Here is an 18826-nt window from a genome sequence, read left to right as displayed (position 1 = left end):
ACCAATGCTTTCTATGCACAATATATCTGGATATATTAATTAATTAATTAATTTTACTTAATTCCTATTTAATTCAAATTTTTATATTTTGTTGTTATTTAATTTTAAAAATTTATAAAATATTTTATTTATTAATGGACATCCACGAATTTTAAAATACACATAAATATTTTTTAAACGAATAAATAAACGGACAACAATTATGTGTCTCTGACCAAATCCATTACATGAGACTTCAGAATATGCATGAAGCTATGACTTAAATTTGACAGGTTAAAAATCAAGAATTTAGTAATAGAGGAAGTTTCAAATTTGCTCTTATCATAAACTACTGGCATAATATATGGTTAAAAAGCTTAAACCGGCGTTTTTATTTTTTGTGCTATCTTATTTTAATGAGTCTACATTTAATATTTATATTAATTTTAATTATATATATACATATTTGTATAATTTATAGCTTTAATAATGTCGAAAAACAATATAAATTGAAGAGTAGCATGAAATGAAATGAAAAGAGCAGGAAAATAAAAACATAAGTAATATTACACTTTTTTTAATGATTAATCTATATTTTGTTATTCATGACTTTTACTACTAAATTTTAATTTTAATATAAATATTTAATTTTGTAAGTCATTTTTAATAATAAATACCAATATAATATTTATATAAATAATAAATTTCATCTTAAAAGAAAGACAATATCTCTCTATTTAAAAAAATTTGGAACTAAATTAAATTAAATTAAATGGACATATTGAAAACAAAATTGAAACATATAAAGATATGTGAGGACTAAATTGAAACAAATAGATATATGTGAGAACTAAATTAAAATCAAGAAAATGATATTGGTAGTGACATTGACACGTGGCAAGGTATTGCCATGTGACACATACTAAGGACTTAACTTGTGGCAAAACAAAATTCAAATTTTTTTTAAATTAAAAAAATTAAAAATAGTGAAAAAAATGAGAGATTGACAAGTGAAACGCGGTTAATAATTTAATAATTTTTGTTTAAAAGAGACCTAATTGAGACCAACAATTTTTCAAAATTTGGTATGTAATTTACACATTTTCAAGAACAGAGATCAAATTGACATATCAGGAAAGTGAATACCATCATACTAATTAAACTCTTTTTAGTATGATGTTTAAAATAAGATGTGAGAAAATAGAAATTGTCATAACTAAATTTATTGAGATAAGAAAAGTATTATTAATTTTTTTTTGTTTTCTAAAAAAAATTAAGTTAAAATTCACTTGTGTATAAATTATGATGCAGAAATTTTTTAAAAATTCTAAATTATTATTTTTAATTTATTTTATGAAAAAAATAATTTCATTTCGGTAATATGTTTTATCTGATAGAAATTTTTTAATAAATAATTTATAACAATTAATAACGTTGGTTGTTTTCTAACATTTTTTTACAACTTTTATTTTACGGTATTATAATATAAAATTTAACATATTAAATTTTAAATGAAATTTCTATATCATACGAATAAAAATATTATACATATATATATATATATATATATATATATATATATATATATTAATAGCTAAATAAAATATCAATTAAAATTAAAATTTTATAATACTCTAATTAAAATAAAAAATATAAAAATATCACGTAAAAAATGTAGCAAGGTTAATCCAGCGAATTTAGAAATATAATAGAATGGTTTTTACATGTGGGAATGAGATAGTAATTTACACCTTTGTGTAGACCAGATATATGTTTTTGTAATTTTTTTTAATAAGATTATCTTACCCTTTATTAATAAAAAATATACAATCAGACACATAATTGTATAATTCCTAGTTAGTAATATTAACTAAAAAATAGTCATTTAATTTTATAGTTTCTTTATAAATATATTTATTCTTGAATATTTTCAAATTATATTATTTTAATAAGAATATGCAGATAAATGTGTTTATAATAGTAATAATAAATAAATAAATAAATAAATAAATAAATAATAAAAGGGATAGAGTAAATTGTTTGGAAAGCTTATGTTAATGTTGAAAATTCTCATAACTGCATCGGTGTGGAGAGAAGTTTCCATTAATAACACTGGAGAATAATTGGTGAAACGGTTTATCTTCCTTCAGAGGCATTTGTTCTGCAAACCAACCCTTTTTAAAACAGAAAAACCTATAGGCAAAAGGCCGAAAAGGTTTGGTGAAGTTATTATATATAACAAATGCAAATATTGTCTCTAAATGCTTGGTAGGACAATACAAGTTATAAATAAAAAGTATTATTTAATAAAAAGTAAAAATCTCAATAAATTTTTTTTTTGAAAACTAAAGTAATAATTATTTTGAGATTATATATATATATATATATATATATATATATATAAAGAGTTAGAAAATGACTTTTTAGGAGTGATAGTTGTTTAAGAAGATCGAGATTCAATTATTTTAATATTAAAAAGTTTTAATATAAATAAAATTGTTATAAAAGAGTTTTACTAGTTTAAAATATATCATCTCTCTAGAAATTATTTTTCTAAAGTTCTCTAACTTCTATCTAAGAGTTTTTTCTTTTTGGTCGTCTGATTGAAAAACCGAGACCGTAAGATTGATCGTCTCGACGAACTCTTCAATTTGGATCAATCAGTTTCTCCGGTCGTGTAAGTTGAGTTTCAACCTCTCGTTTTGGTTTATTCCTATTTTCTGTTGCATGTGAACCTTATTCCACGTAAGCGTCTTTTTAATCATCAATATGTATTTCTACTGATCGGTGATCATAATGATATGTCCTTATTGTTATTGTGATGTTTCTATGTGTAGATAGAACATTCTATGGAGTAAGAAGTGTTTGGCCTTTATAGAGTCGTATAAATAGGCTAATTGGTATTACACTGTTTTTAAGTTACAAACATTTTATAATTATTATTTGTATGATTATATTGTGATTGTCGTTACATATGAGTTGTGGAATGATATGTGATATGTGAAACTATGGGATTTATGTTTAATTCTGCTTGTTTAGAAATGTTTGATGTTTTAGTATTGCATTTGACATCAATTGGCATTGATGTATATGATAAATTTGAGTTTGGTATGTGCTTGACATAAGTGAAGGTTCGTGGGTTACTTAAACTTGTTTGGGGAATGCACAATCATGTAGAATCATGTTCTACAAAATTCGACAGACTTGCTGAGCGAGTATTTACTTGTTGGACGAATTCTAAATCAGAGGCTCTCTGACTTAGGAGTCGCTAGACGAGCATTTACTCGTTAGACGAATCCAAAGTCAAAGACTCATGACTTGGGAGTCGTTGGGCGAGCATTTATTTGTTGGACGACTTATTGAAGGATGTTTTCCTTTGGAGTCCTAGTGATACACTCTTTGGGCAAGCATTCTGGTCGTATATCAAAAATGCACTTTTCACCCAGTAAGATGTGTTCGTTGAGCAATGGTTCATGACTTGAGTAGTTGTTGACTGATTTATTTTAGAAGTTCTGTAACTTTTATGAATGATTGATTGAGAGATAATTGATAAATTAGAATTTGTGGATACTAATTTAAGGAGAATTAGTAGTGGATTGTGTAGTGTATACATTGATGTAAGGATCTAGTTGGAAGTTATCTCGATGCTCTATTGACCATTCAAATTCTCAAGTAGAGAGGAATGAGGTATGTGGTGAGAGGATCAAGAAGTCCTAGCCTAGGGTTTTACCTTGACCAAAGGCGTTACAAACTAACCTTGTGTATGGTAGAGTATAACTCTTTGTCTATCGCTCTACAAAGAATGAAATGTCACTACAAGTGCACAACTTACCAGGATCTGATATCAATGCAAGTATCTGGATAATTGAGTCATAACTTTAGGTCTTTGCATGAAATAGGATGATTAATTTGTATGATTTATGTTTTTGGTTTCTTGAATTATTAGATTTTTTTTATATACATTAGCTTACCCTTCTTTAGTGTTTCTGTCTTGTGTTGTTTGTCTTTCTTTTGCGATGATCATCTATTCGGTGGGAGCAGATTGGTTGCAGTTTCAAAGGCACATCTGGAGGATGAGGAGCCATTAGTTAGGTTGGTGGAAGGTTTTGCTTGGGAGCTTTTATAAGTGGTCAATTTGTGTATAGAGCTAGAATTAGTTTTTAGTTGATATGTATAAATGTTATATTTTTATAGTCCTATCTTTTGTAAGACTGTATTAATATACTTTATATACTGTTTTATTTGTTTTGAACACTAGGATGAAACATCCTATTTAATCACTCATATTTCACTCAAAAAGTTCACTTGTGTATCACACTTGTAAGCCCTTTTTCGAAAGTACTCTCTTGCCCCTTTTCACTCAAATTCCTTTTAGCACTTGGCAAAGAACTCCTGTAGCTTAAGCATAGAGTGAACAATCAATGTGAAAAACATTACGAGATCTAAAACTTGACTCAAGAGGTCAAAGTTTAAAAAAAAAATCTACATAAAACTTCAAGAAATTTTAAAAGATATAGAAACAATAAAGCTAGAAAGAAATAGGACTACCGAAAAGAGTTATCTTAACATCATGGAGACTTAAATTAAATGACTAAATGCAATTCACATATAAAACAACTTTAAACAAAAATGTAGCAAAAAATTTGTTGAACTCTTCAATTTTATTTTTGCTTTTGGATCCTTACTTTTTATATTTCTTTTGTATACTTTTCTTTCTTTCTTTTAACAAATATTTGTTTATATAAATTTGGATCCACTATTCTTTCTTTCCTTTTCAATTTTGTAATTCAAACATACAAACACAAAAAGCTTATATCGTTCAGCGAGCCTAATCTCGTGGGGCAAGAGTATCACACTAACTTCTCTCGCTTGGCGAGCTTAGTCTTGTTGAGGAGTCAAACAATTTGACTTTTCTTGCTGAGGGAATTGATGTTTGCTGGACGAGAGCATTGTACGTCGAAACCCAGATTTTGCAAACATAATGCTCTTTAATCACCAAAACTAATATAAAACAACATAATTACACTTCTAAATAGTTAATTGAAATCATAATTAATAGAAAAATAGATAATTTCCATGGATCATGCGGTGTACCTTAGTGTTCTTCTTTTCATTTTGTGCCAATCATTCTTTCAAACTCAACAAATGTATCAAGTAAAACAATAACAATATACCTACGCTTCATTTTAATATTAGAATGTCTTTTCAATTTTATTTCACCCACTTTAAACTAACCAAAAATACATTTTTACTTTCTCACTTTACACACATCTTATTTTCATTTATTGGCTCCTGAAAAGAATTACTTGTTTTAGTATTTCATAAGAAAATTAACGAGTAATATTGAATACATGCATGATTTATTATGTGAATTTATATATCAATTATTACTTTTTAGAAGTAAATTTTTAATACAAATCTTATAATAATCTTATATATATAATTAAAATCATTCCTTTTATAAATTTGTTTTTGAATTACGTAATCCAAATACAATATTGATTTTTATTACACAATTAAGAAATGACAATTAAATTCGAAATTAATATTTTAGATTGTGTAATCTAATATACGTTGTCTAAGTTTTAGATTAAGCAATATCCGATATTATGACGTTGTACAATCTTAAAAAAAAAAAACTTTAGATAAAATGACAAAAATGAGAATTTCAATATTTGTAGTTGTGCAGAAGGAAATATGTAGGGTGCAAAATAAAATTCCTACTTAAAAAAGAGGATTTCAAGCTAAAATTTAAACCTCCGACGATGAGGGCCTTTTTCACGGATATGTACATTCGAATAGCTTATTTGTGGCCCATAATCGAGTCTGGCCTATTACTCTATATTGGAGTCCAATAACATTATACAAAAAGAAATTTAGGGGTTTTCTTAACCTCAAAAAGAAAAGATTTCTTCTACACCTTCAAACAAATTTTAAATTTTAAAAATACCCTTTGATAATTTAATTAGGATAACGCAGATCACATCTTCAAATTGTTTTCGGACGTAGATATCCGATGAAAAGTTTAAATTTTCGGATATATATATATATATATATATATATATATATATATATATATATATATATATAGATTAATTATATATATGCTTTAAACTATAAATAAAGTTAAAAAATAAATTAAATTAAAAAAATAATTAAACTTTAAATTAAAAAATATATTTATTCTGCTTCAACTTTTTTCATTTTTGTTTAAGGTTTAATTTTTTGAATTTTAATTATTTTTTTAGTTTGTTATCTTTTTTATTTTTTAAATGTAATTGTTTTTAAGTTTATATATTTTAGAATTTTTAATATTTTTTAATATATATTTTAAAAATAAAATAATATATATATATATATATATATATATTTAATTTTGTTTTTGTATAATATATTAAAAAATAATTAAACTTTAATTTTAAAAACGTAAAAACAAATATATATATATATATATATATATATATTTACATTTAGAATTGCACAAACTTTATCATCCAGTGATGTCCTTTACCAGAAGTTCACTTAGAGGTGAAATCTGCATTACTCGTCAAATAATAAAAAAAAAAATTGGAATTTAAAATGTTTAGGGTACAGAAGAAGTTTATGAGATGCAGAAAGAAGTCCCCGAGGTTTAAATCTTCAGAAAGGGGAAAACAATGGGCTTGTTGTAATTTGAGCCACAAGATAAACATTAATTGTTAAAATGGAATGAAAATAAGAACATAAAGGACAAAGGGAGTTATAATATTTCAAAATGTTATATCTCTACTAAAATTTAATAATTTTAGTTCCAAATTTATTGTTTTTATCTTCGCGAATATTTAACTCGTGAGATAGCTCAATTAACTTAACATTGAACTTAGGTAGTTTCTCTCAGCAGAAAAATAATATTTGTTTTAAGAAAACTTTCTCTACTTAAATTTCCTGCTTTTAGAAACTCTTGAAAATAAAATAAAATAAAATAAAAACAAAATCAGATCATTTTCAGACAAAACGACCACCGAGCATTATTATCCTAAACAAAACTTCTCAGCATGGCATATTCCTATAACAAGGCTCAACGTAGTTCGTTATACATGCAATATTAGTTTCTACGGAAAATTTTCATAAAACTTTCTCCTTGGATCTTTTTCAATCTGCACTTCATCAACAAAAGTAGATGCTTTAAAACCATAAGATAAAACAAACTAAATACATAAAATCAGGCAAAATAAGATCAAGTTTCAGGCGTGAACTCCAAAACACATACAACAAATGAATCTATACAAAATGTGGAATAGGTTAGGATCAGTGTCACCAAATTTTGCTTAGCAAAAATCAGCTTCTGCAAATCTGTAGGTGTAAGTTAGAACCTACCAACATTTGCTATTACCTCCACACACTTGAACCTGCAGTTGCCTTGGAGCAACCAACTTCCTTCCCATCAGCTGAACTTCCTCCACTTAACAGCTGCGAAGAAAATGTCCCATTTTTCCTAACCTTACCTGGAAATTCCTTGCTTAAGCTACCTTTCAGGGACAGGTTCTTCTTAACACGATTTCGATTAAGCATGAACATAGCATTGCGTGGGGGTGCATGCAGAGCACCTTCAACACAATCACCCACCTGTACACAGCCCCAAGGTCTGGAAGGTCCATCGCCACGAGATGATTTAAGCCTAGGAAAACCATTCGTCAATCTCAAAAAGCCCCGGTAATCAGGGGAATTTTCCTCCTCCATTTTTACACAAACAGGACAAGGAGGATCGCTTTTCCGTGTCTTTGGTGTTGTTTGCTCCAAGCATTCAGCATGAAATGCGTGACAACAAGGAAGAACACCAATCGTAGGCATGTCTCCACTTCTCACAATGCGACGGGAACTCCAAGGTGATCTCTGCGAGAGAAACCTTTCACACAAGCCACACCTAAATCCATTGGAAGGAAAATGTGATTGACCAGGCGTTTCTAATTCAAATGACTCAGTAACATCAGCAAACTCCTGACTGCTGCTGGCGCTACTCCAACGCTGGCCGTCTCGGAGTGGAGTAGAAGTATCAAACTCTGTAAAATCTGTAACTGCAGGACCAAAGGCATCTCTAGTAGTTGTTAGGTCATTAAAAGACATAGGATGAATGGGTTTAGAGATGAAAGAACGAAGATTAGAGAAATTCCTCTGACAGGATAAATGTGATTTTGTAGTAGACTCAGATTCACTACTTTCTGACAGAGATGATGTTGATCCCCCACTGTTGGGATTTACAGATGTTCCCTGCATATATATGTCTTACCTGTTAGTTTATTTCTTAAGACAAACACATGAGAAATAATTGCCCAACTAAAGTATCTTTTAGTAGTGCTTAACCAGAAACTTACCTCCTTAGTGGGAGTAAAAGATACCCTGCCCGCAGAAGGATGAGGATCTACCAAAAGTACAAATGAGTTGGGAGAAGTTCAATACGCAGAAGTAACAACAAACAAGTTTATACTGAAAGAATAAACCACAGACAAAATTGAGTGCTTCAGTTTTATTGTTACTAATATCAGAACGACTTAACAGTACCATCAATTGCTACCCTATTGAGACACATTAACAAACAGACAAATTATGATCCAAAACTCAACATCCTCAAGGAATCGAATGATGTCATGATTCACAAGAAAAGGAAAATTATTAAATTGAGTTTCAATAATTAAAAAATGAAAAAGTTAAAGCTGTATAATTTAGAGGCAGAATTATAAGAAATCATGACTCAATTATGCAATGAGACCAGATTTATCAATGTATGGGTTTCCTCTTGTCATGCTACAGAAGACCTGACAATTTATAGAAATACTAGTTCAGCTCTCTACCATTTGATGTAAGCCTAACTCTACAAACAAAAAATGACCAAAAACATGTTTACTGTTTACTGTTTCATTGCTTCAAACAAAATGTCAAAGGCATAACCATAGCAAGAACATAATGAGTAGAGCAAAACTGTTTTGATAATAACCAACAAGATTGTTGAGAACGTCTTTTTTTCCCAAACACTTTTCAATAGGACGGAACTTAGAAGCAACTTAAGAGGTAGATTAAGAAAATGTTCTGTTTTCATTTTCTATTTTCACTTTTGATTACAAAAGTGTCACTTCAGCTTTTCCTTTTATTCTATAACTTTTTTAAATTATGAAAGAAGGTGCAAAACAAAGTGGCTTCCATATTAAATGGTGATGACAGAAAATAAACACAAACATTTAACTACCACTCATACAATACAATAACTTATACTACGCAAAAACTATTATATAGACAATACAATACAGTTAACTTACCACTCATACAATTAACTACTTATGCTTCGTTTCTGTTTCACTAGGCTGTAGTCAAATAGGATCCCATGTAAATGAAATTTTTTACCTTTTTGATTATTAAAAAGACCTTTCTGGAAGCAACCTCTTTAGAGACTAACAACCCTAAGAGCATTAAGGCTTCATTATCTTATATGCAAGCCATCTTTTACAACCATCTTGCTATTGTGGTTTATATACATCTAAATTATACTACTTTGAAAAATTCATATATAAGGATTTACCTTTCCTAGCTGAATTTTCATAATTGTCAATACTGATTTCTTGTATTGCAGGAGGCGTCCATTGAGGAGCCTGAGAAAGGTCAGATGGACTGCTAAGGAGAATACCAGTACCATCTGAAGCAGAATAGTGAAGATCATATAGGTGGTTGCCTCTGACCCAGCTCCCACTCTCTTTATCATTTGATGATGTAGAAGACCCATAGAGTTGAATGCTGTCATTCACAGTATACTGCATCCCTTCAGACTGGAATCTGAAATCCCACCTTGTTGGAGGTGGTGAAAAACTTGAATTTGTTCGCCAGAAGGGCTCATTTGGACCCATGGACCAGTCCCTACTGCCTGCATTTGATCCATGTGGCCTTGAAGCCACACAACAAAGAGACCCCGTTTTAGCTATTTTCTCAGAATATCACAATAAACCCAATTCTGAACGCCTCCAATCCAATCTATTTCAGTCACTGCTCAACTTCGTAATCGATAACAGAAGAGGGACACTTCCAAAAATAAGTTCCAACTCCTCGAGCCAAATAATTCACCACTCAGTACCTTCCACCTTCAACCTACATGTCTAATAGAAACTAAATTCCACCTCCAGCAAGAGCATCACCCTGAAAACTCTACAATCAGAAAAAGAAAAGAACCGCATTAACCATTTAGATAAAATATAGAGAAAGTTATTATTTCAACCACCAAAAAGAAAGAGGTAAAATACAGTAAACAAGTAAAGCTAGTCTCCGAAGTCACATTAAGCCATAAACATCAAATTAGTTGGAAAAATGCAATAAATTCAAAAGATGACATCTAATCACAGAAACACTATACTAAAAAAAACACTAAAGCAAAAACCAAGCACAGCGATAAACATCATATAGTGTATCAGTAACCAAATAAATTCAAAAACTGACATCAATCAAAGAAACATAATATTAAAAATATTATAAACGCGGTTACTAAAGTTAAACCAAACATTCACACAAAGAATACCAACTAACACCTACACATAAACCACATCTAAAAATTTTCAAATGCTACTTTACCAAATATAGAGTTAATGCAAACAAAAAATATATAGTGAACTTCGTTTTAAAACAGAAACAAAAACTAGTAGAAACTAGAACACAATAGAGCATGTGAAAAAGCAAGAAAAAATACGGGACAAACCGAACCTCTTACCGCACACGTGACTGGACAGTAACGGCACGTGCGAGTCCTAAGTGAGAGAAATTGCGTTTTAAGTTTTCAATTTTTGGAGGAATTGCATTGTTGTATAGTTTGATTGTAAAGCGAAACGAAGAGAGCGGAATTGTAGAAACCCTAACTAACCGAACAGAGGAAGAAGAAGAATATGAAAGCAAGCTGGTTGAACAGCTGGCACCGCATCTTCTCTTTGTGTTTGTTTGTAATGAACTGTTTGAACTTTAAACGCGCCGTTTCCTCTTTCTGCACTCTCTTTTCTAATCATTATTAATTTGTCCATGATCATATGTATTGATGGATTTTTTTTTTATAATTACAAAGTTTTGTTGTTTTAGTGCAATGTCACTAGTTTTAAATGTTTCTCAGCATGTCACTCAATAATTCTAAAAATGAAACAAAAATTCAATTATGTAAATTCAAGGACATGTTCACTTTGAAAAGGAATATATTTATATTTAATTTTATGTAGAAATTATTTTTATGAAATATGAAAATCATAAATTAATTATTTTTTCCAAATTTATGAAAAATTAAAAATAAAGTCATCTTTTTATAATTAAAAAACTTGTCAAAGCTCTTATTTGTTTAAGTGAAACATGACATATAATTTTTAAATCAAAAGTTAGGTGTTGCTGATATAATATAATATATATAGAGACCTCTTGACTTTTGGTTAAAGCTTTAACTTTACCAAAGGAATCTTATGCTTTTTACTGTCATGTTTTCACCTACAATGAGTTTCAATTATTATTAAATTTATTTTTTGTAATGAGAGGGTAATTTCTTATTCATTGATAATGGTAAATTTTAAATAAAAGGATAAATTATTTTTTAAATATTCCCATTCTCTTATTTGGATGAATATTAATATACTTTGTATTATGAAATTTATAAATGTGTGAAAAAATTAGTTAAAGGAAGTAAGCAAAAGCAACCAACATTTGGCTTTTTTGTCGTTTTCTATTATAATTAGTCATAAACATTAAGCAATTGTTCTTATAATTAGCATCTTATAATTAGCACCCAACGAAATAGAAATTTCACCTACCACACCATAAGGTGGGTCCAATGTGTGATCAAACCACAGCAAAACCCCATTAGCTGGTTAATCATAGAAGCATACATTAAATACAAATTATAGATGTATAGGTTGATGAGTGTGCAATTATTTGGTGATGTTTATTTGATACAAGTTGGTTAACCATGAGTGCAAAATGATCGTGCCAGTGATTATTTGATGATAATGTTTATAGCAGTTGGTACTTGTACACATGAAGACAAGCAGAGACACGGATCATAACAAAGGGAAAGGTAACAAGGTAAACCAATTATCTGAGACTCCAACACACCATTCAGATATATAAAAACAAATGAGTGCAACACCAAACTAACCAAGTTCTTGTTCAGTCATGTTCACATCAAATGAGCACATTATACAAGAAAGTCCTTTTTCTTTCCTTTTCTTTCTTTTAGATGCCAATCCTCTCTTTTCCTTTTTAACTGTTCATCGTTGCTTCAAATTTTGTTTATATTTAACAGTTTGGAAGTTCAAGACCATATAAATTCTCCCTTGATCAATTGTACCATACAGAAGTAGAATGGAGAGTAGATGAATTAGAATTTGCATCTGAGTTCATTAATACAATAGTAGTATAGTTTTATCTACTAATTATTTGGTGGATAATTTATTGTTTTTCACCTTTTCATTTAACTTCTCATTTACTTTATTCTCAAAAAATAAAATGTATCATAATAGCATTAAGTTTAATTAAAGAAAAATATGCTAAAGTAAAATTTCAAAGAAAAAAGAAAAAAAAAATGTAAGTACTCTAAAATAAATCAACTAAAAAACTGTGATAGTGTCTCACAAAAAAAAATGGTGGCACTTGGATCACAGATAGATGAAGACTTTTTGGTAGCACACAAAAATGATTAGTGATAAAAATTTTAAGATTAAAAACTCTTAACAGAAACTTATTTTCATCGAAAGAAAAAAAAAAGCTTTTGGATACTCAATTTCACAAAGACTGCTCTTTGATACAGAGAGAAACAATTGATATTTTATTGCAAAAATAGAAGAAAAGTTTAAAATTGACACTTTTGTTGCAGATAGAGAAGACGTCGTTATAGTACGTGATTTTCTGTTTAAACACATTATGTAAGCTAATGCTTTTATTGGTTTGTGAAACTAATCCTTAAACGTCATATATATTAATACACTAATTCAGAAACAGGATAATGAGTATAAAAGTAAAAGACAACCTTTAGGAACAGTTGTTTAATTTAAGTTATAAACAAATTCGAATATCAGAATTACCTGTTTCAATGTAAGCTTCGAGAATATAAAGGACACTTTACATGATGATCAAAGCATGCATAGCCTCCAACTCAACCATTTTTGCAATACAGATGATCAATGCAGGTTGAACTTCACACTGATTTGGTAAGGACACACATGTCTGTAGATAGATTCTACACAGCAAAGCTTCACAGTTAGTAGGCTAAGAGGATCAAAGACACACTGCGATTGATTCTACTTGTAAGCTACTCCATATGCATGGGGATTTATGAATGTAGCACTAGACAAGAATGTCATGTTAAGCTCAACATCTGAAAATCCAGCCCTGGATATATTGTTTCCGGTGTTCCTAGAAAGGTGACACCCATCTGCAAGTGTCTGTTGCAGAGGATCAAGAACTCTCTGTATAAATTTGAGAAAAGTTCCATCTGCATATGTCCATGGGAACATAAAAATTAACCAAAATTAAGCTATATACTAAGTTTATTAGTCCATTTAAAAGTTATGTTTACACCTTTCGCAGCCACATGTTCCACAAACACATAAAGACCACCAGGTCGCAGCACCCTCACTACTTCTGCATGCAAAAGTGCCAATGATTTAGATGACAAACTTGAATTTTAAAAGTTCTTTACAAAAATTAATCTTATGTTTAAGTCTTACATCGACTAAAGATAAGACTACTTTATAATTAATGGGTGCAAATTTCACCTTACAAGTCAGTTTTATAAGATTGAGTTAGACTTAAAGTTCACTTCTTAACAAGGTATCAAAGTCATGGATTAGAGTCTATTCTAACAAAATTTGTTTTTTGTTAAGTTTATTATTTCACCCGCTATCAGGCCATTATCGAACCATCCAGTCATATCTAGTCGCACACTCGAAATGTGTGTGTATCGGTGAGGGGAGTGTTTTGAAAGTCCAACATCGACTAGAGATAAGACTAATTTACAGTATATATGAGGATGCAAATCTCACCTTACAAGCTGATTTTGTAAGGTTAAGCCACTTCTTAACAAATTATTACAATTAAAACTAAAATGAACTAGAAATTTTCCCTCAGGTATATGGTGACCCATCATTAAGAGATTGTGGTTTCATATGGTTATATGACATTAGTCTTACACATATAAGGTATTTGACCCCAATTTTATCCCAAAACCTTAAGGCAATGGCGTTATGGGTCTTTATTCTTATATAGTGTTTAATTTTGTCTATTCTATCCAATGTGAGACTTTTGACTCACACTTAGACTATTTCCAACAGGTATGTACATATGGAATCATAAAAACAGTAGCACATTTGGAATCTCTCTGTATGCCCTGTAAAGACTAGTTAAAAAACTGAAAGCAACATGATAGACAGGTTTAATGTGAAAATTCTAGATCTTGTTGAGTTGACAAGATGAATTTCCCATCGTACAGTATAATTTTGTAATCTACGTATTATGACTGTTTTATCATGTAACTAAAGTTTTCATGATATTTATAACTGTTATTTGCAACATATACAACCATCCATGGTTCTTTACCTAATAGCTTAAGCTCTGGCATATGGTATTACTCTACAACCAAGTGATCTAGAGTTTTGATCCTCATCGTCCACATTCTTATGATAAAAAAAGGTTGAATTACAGAATAGGATGGGTGGACCTGCAAATTTACCATGCTTCATGCCTAAAGAGTTCTTAAAGATGTTAATTAAAACCATCATGTACTATCACCATCACGTAAAACGCACTCCCTTTTTTTTTTCATTCTTCTCTCTCATGCATGGAACAAAACAAACTTTCCTTCCTCTTTCCAAGTTCTCCTCTAACTTCTGCTCTTTTTCCTCCAAATCTCATCTTTTCAAAATCTGATCACACCTTACAGTAGCTGAGGAGCTGAGGGTCATTTTCAATCGATTAGTTTTTCAATTAAAGTATTTGTTTGTTCTAAAGGTTTTTTTTTCTTTTCTTTTGGAATTGTCATCAATCTTGATGGTAGTTAGTTGACAAAAGTGATCTAAATTTGGTTAAGCTTATATTGAATTTTTATTATGTTTGGATACTTTGTTCTATGTCTCTAGATTTTGAGTGATTCTCTTGCTAAAATTGAAAATTACTTGAGAGCAAAGAATTACAAGAGAAGTTATTTATGTTTTTTATAGCACGTTAGGGTAGATTATTTGGAGGTAGTGACTTGGTCACAATATATTGATTTCTATGCAAGGATTACGATGGGATTAGTTAAGAAAAGTGATCTTCTAAATTTAGTTAAGCTTATATTGAAATTTTTGTAATGTTTGAATACTGTGCTCTAGGTCTCTAGATTTTGAGTGATTCTTTTGCTTGAACTAAAAATTAATTGAGAGCAAGGAATTACAAGTACCAGAAGTTATTTATGTTTTTTATAGCACCTTAGGATAGATGATTTTAGGGTGGTGACTTGGTCAAAATATATTGATTTCTATGCAAGGATTGTAGTTTGTTTGAACACAATTTTAATGTTGAAATTGAATGAGAATGTTATTTGAGTTTTTGGTTAATAGAGGATTGTTTTAGAATATTTTGAATTCAACAACTATTGAGATATTTTCTTTTTAGTACAATAAAAAAGATTACAGTCTTGGTAAAAAACTTTAATTTTGTTAACTTTGTTTGAACTTAGTTAGTGATAGACAATTAACCTTGAAAGAACTATTACGAATTTTAAATTTACAAGCCAAACAACAACAAACGTTCCTTCAAGGTTAGTTGCATAATTTTCTATTTAATAAACACAAGTGACAATTAGTAAGGATCAGACATCTATTCAATTACCTTAAATATTAACAGAGTTCAAACAAAATTAAAGTTTTTGTACTATGATTGTAATTTTTTTCATATTATACTAAAAAAGAAATATGTCAATATTTGTTGTATTGAACCAATTATTTACCCTATTAATTATAATAAAATGAACATAATATTTCATCATACGGATTAATATACATTTAACTAGAAAGTGATGGACATTCATTTTGTAGTTATCTATATAGCATTAGAAGTACTATAATATACCTACGTAGTGAACAATGTCAATATCTTTATCAGTCAGCATAATTGTAGGTTTCTGGGATTGATTATAGACTACAGGATGATGAATGAGTATCTTCAAATGTGAAGGAATGTAGAAATTACGATTCTAATCACCTTTTACATTCAGAAACTGCATGATTTGTAATTCCAACTTTCTAACAAAGCATTCAATTATCAAAGAGTAAAGTGTTTCAATATGGAAACAAACTACACTGCAGTACCAAATCCCAAGGGAAGAAAAAAATATATGAACGAAAAGCACTAAAGACTCTAAAAGTTTCATTACCTTTCAGTGTCATATCAACATCTTTTACAGAACACAATACCAGTGTTCCAACAACTGCATCAACAGAAGCATCACTCAAAGGTATGGCCTCCCCCACCTAAACATAACAAACTTTAAAACTTGAAGATCAATTAACACAAGCAGAAACAGACACTAGATTGAATAAAACAACAAACTAGTGAAAGGTGATGCTTCTAAGAATAACTTCAAATTGGCACAGTGCATATTCTACTGATTATTACATTAGGTTTATGATGCACAGATACAATAGTCATATCTAATAATAACCATACGGCCAGTTTTAAAATATGAGATTCAATACATGCAGAATATATTAAAATATGTAAATCTAATTACAATTCTGTAAATGTAAATTAAGCGCCTACTTTTCAAAGTACTGAAACCAAATAAAAATTACTATCATACATTACTGCCCAAATACCTACAAACAGAAATAGTATCATTCTCAAGCCCTTCTTCAGCACAATCCATAAAGGTATAAATTCCATTTCTAGTTGATCTAGAGATAAGGCTTCTACGTTTCTATTTGTACATGCTCATATGTCTCATAAAATTGTATTAGATTTTCAAAACTTTTTTAAAGGCTTAGATACTTCTTAGATATGTATACTGATATGTATCTGTGATCAGATACACAAAGCAAATGCAAGTATCTACTAGGATTTTGAAATTACAATATTCTGACACAGAATAATGATATTACATCATCATCAACATTTAGCTTAAACCAAATAGACCCTATTCACCACAAGCAATGAAAACATCTCTAAGAACGTTCCTCTGCACTGGATTCTACAAATTAAAGGTTTTGACTAGTATAAGCATGGCATGGTTTCTATTCCCATTTAAAAGGGAGGCTTCAAACTAGTGAGAATATCATACATACAGCTTGTATAAACTCAAAATTTGAAGGAGGCAGTCCAGCTGAGGAAGCAGAGGATCGAGCATACTTTTCCATCTTTGGGTTTGGATCAATGCCAACGACTTCTACATCAGAACCACTTGCGTAATAACTGAGGTTGGGACCAGTTCCAATGCCAATCTCCAAGATTCTTAGACCCTTCCCCTTCAAGTTACTGAAGATTTCAGACTTGTATGTTGCAACCTTACAACCAATCGCCTCAAACTTAAACTCAATGCAATAGCAATAACAATAACAACAACAACAAAAATCATAGCACCCCCAAAACAAAACTATATGAATAAAACTCCAAACAAATCCTATAAAAATGAAGAATGAACAAAACACCTCAGCTTCATAAGACTCGGTGGCTGAATTCATAACCCCAGCATAGAACTCCTCGTACCAATCAGGTCTTGGTGGGTGAAACTTTTTAAGTACAGCCTACAAACACAAAAAACAAAGGAAAATTAAAAAAGAAGAAAAGTTTTTTTTTTTCAAATTACGTCAAGAAAAGCGTAGTCTTTGCTGGAATTTGAACACAAGTTGTAATCTTTTTCTCTTTTCTGTTATCTGGGTAGGTGGCAAAAGACCACATACCGTGTAATCAGAAAATGGGCCGGTGGCTACGGAAGGTTGAATTGGAAACAAGGTAGTTCCCAATGTTGCAGCTTCAATGAGGTGTCTTCTTCCACAAAAGCATGGTTTGTTGGTGGGTTCCGGCGAGTCATGGGAGAGAAACTCGGTGTTGAGTTTGCTTGGTGCGCCCGAGTTGACCCGTTTCTGAAGCTTAGGCTTATTGGTGGTTTCATTGATGGAGCAAATGGAAGCTTTGAGTGAGAGGGAAAGCAAGGATATTGCAGCACAATGAGCACTCATTTTTCGTACTTCAATACTAAAAACACTGAAATTTAATTCATATATAATATAATAAATTAGAAAAGTTAATTCATATATTTATTTTTACCGAAGAGGAAAGTATTTTAATTGTCAGAATTTGTATTTATTAATTAAATATTAAACGAAAATTTGTTTTAGATAATAATAAAAAACATATTCAAATAAAAAATAATTGTATATTTATATACATTTTAAAATTTGTATTTAAATTCTTTTTTTAGTTTCTATAGACATTTTTGGTATTTGTAGAGTAAATTAAAAAGAGTAAAATAACCGCCACACGTATATTAAAAAATTAAATTTTTTAATATTCATTTTGTAAACTAAAAAGTTTAATACAAGACTGAAAGGTTGTTTATAATTATAAAAATCAAATAAATATAATATATATTTACAATCTAAAAGATACTCACCATCATAAGTTCATATTACAATTATTGTCTTAAATTGATATATTTAACTACTAAATCTAAATTTCATGTTTATATATATTATTATTAAATAATATTCATGTTAACATAATTTTATAATTTATATCTCATAAAAGATATCATGATTATTCTTAAATTTATATAGATAAATATATTAAATACTGTTAGTTTAAATAATATTTTTATAAAAAGACTTATAAA

The 18826-nt window shown here is 29.6% G+C and overlaps 2 protein-coding genes across 7 annotated transcripts; both read right to left on the bottom strand.

Moving 5' to 3' along the window:
• Positions 1-7121: 7121 nt before the first annotated feature.
• On the bottom strand, positions 7122-10986 carry LOC114173367. 5 transcript variants are annotated; one of them, XM_028057708.1, is made up of 5 exons: positions 10703-10986; positions 9530-10146; positions 8331-8377; positions 8136-8226; positions 7122-8033 (listed from the first exon to the last, which is right to left on the bottom strand). In XM_028057708.1, exons 2-5 carry the CDS (start codon positions 9849-9851, stop codon positions 7348-7350), a joined length of 1146 nt encoding a protein of 381 aa, XP_027913509.1. In that variant the 5' UTR covers positions 9852-10146; positions 10703-10986; the 3' UTR covers positions 7122-7347. The 5 variants fall into 5 exon arrangements, with proteins under 5 accessions (XP_027913509.1, XP_027913504.1, XP_027913505.1 ...); XM_028057703.1 differs by having other exon boundaries at positions 7122-8226; XM_028057704.1 differs by having other exon boundaries at positions 7122-8226; positions 10696-10935.
• A 2003-nt stretch (positions 10987-12989) lies between these two features.
• LOC114173368 (methyltransferase-like protein 7A) lies at positions 12990-18173 on the bottom strand. 2 transcript variants are annotated; one of them, XM_028057709.1, is made up of 6 exons: positions 17895-18173; positions 17643-17738; positions 17280-17498; positions 16373-16469; positions 13540-13602; positions 12990-13453 (listed from the first exon to the last, which is right to left on the bottom strand). In XM_028057709.1, the coding sequence occupies exons 1-6, from the start codon at positions 18171-18173 to the stop codon at positions 13260-13262; spliced, it is 948 nt and encodes a 315-aa protein (XP_027913510.1). In that variant the 3' UTR covers positions 12990-13259. The 2 variants fall into 2 exon arrangements, with proteins under 2 accessions (XP_027913510.1, XP_027913511.1); XM_028057710.1 differs by having other exon boundaries at positions 17280-17459.
• Between the last annotated feature and the right edge of the window lie 653 nt (positions 18174-18826).

Source organism: Vigna unguiculata, chromosome 2 (genome assembly GCF_004118075.2).
Source record: "Vigna unguiculata cultivar IT97K-499-35 chromosome 2, ASM411807v1, whole genome shotgun sequence".
NCBI lineage: Eukaryota > Viridiplantae > Streptophyta > Magnoliopsida > Fabales > Fabaceae > Vigna > Vigna unguiculata.
Note: the sequence above shows the minus strand (reverse complement) of the source record. Positions and strands in the feature narration are given on the sequence as shown.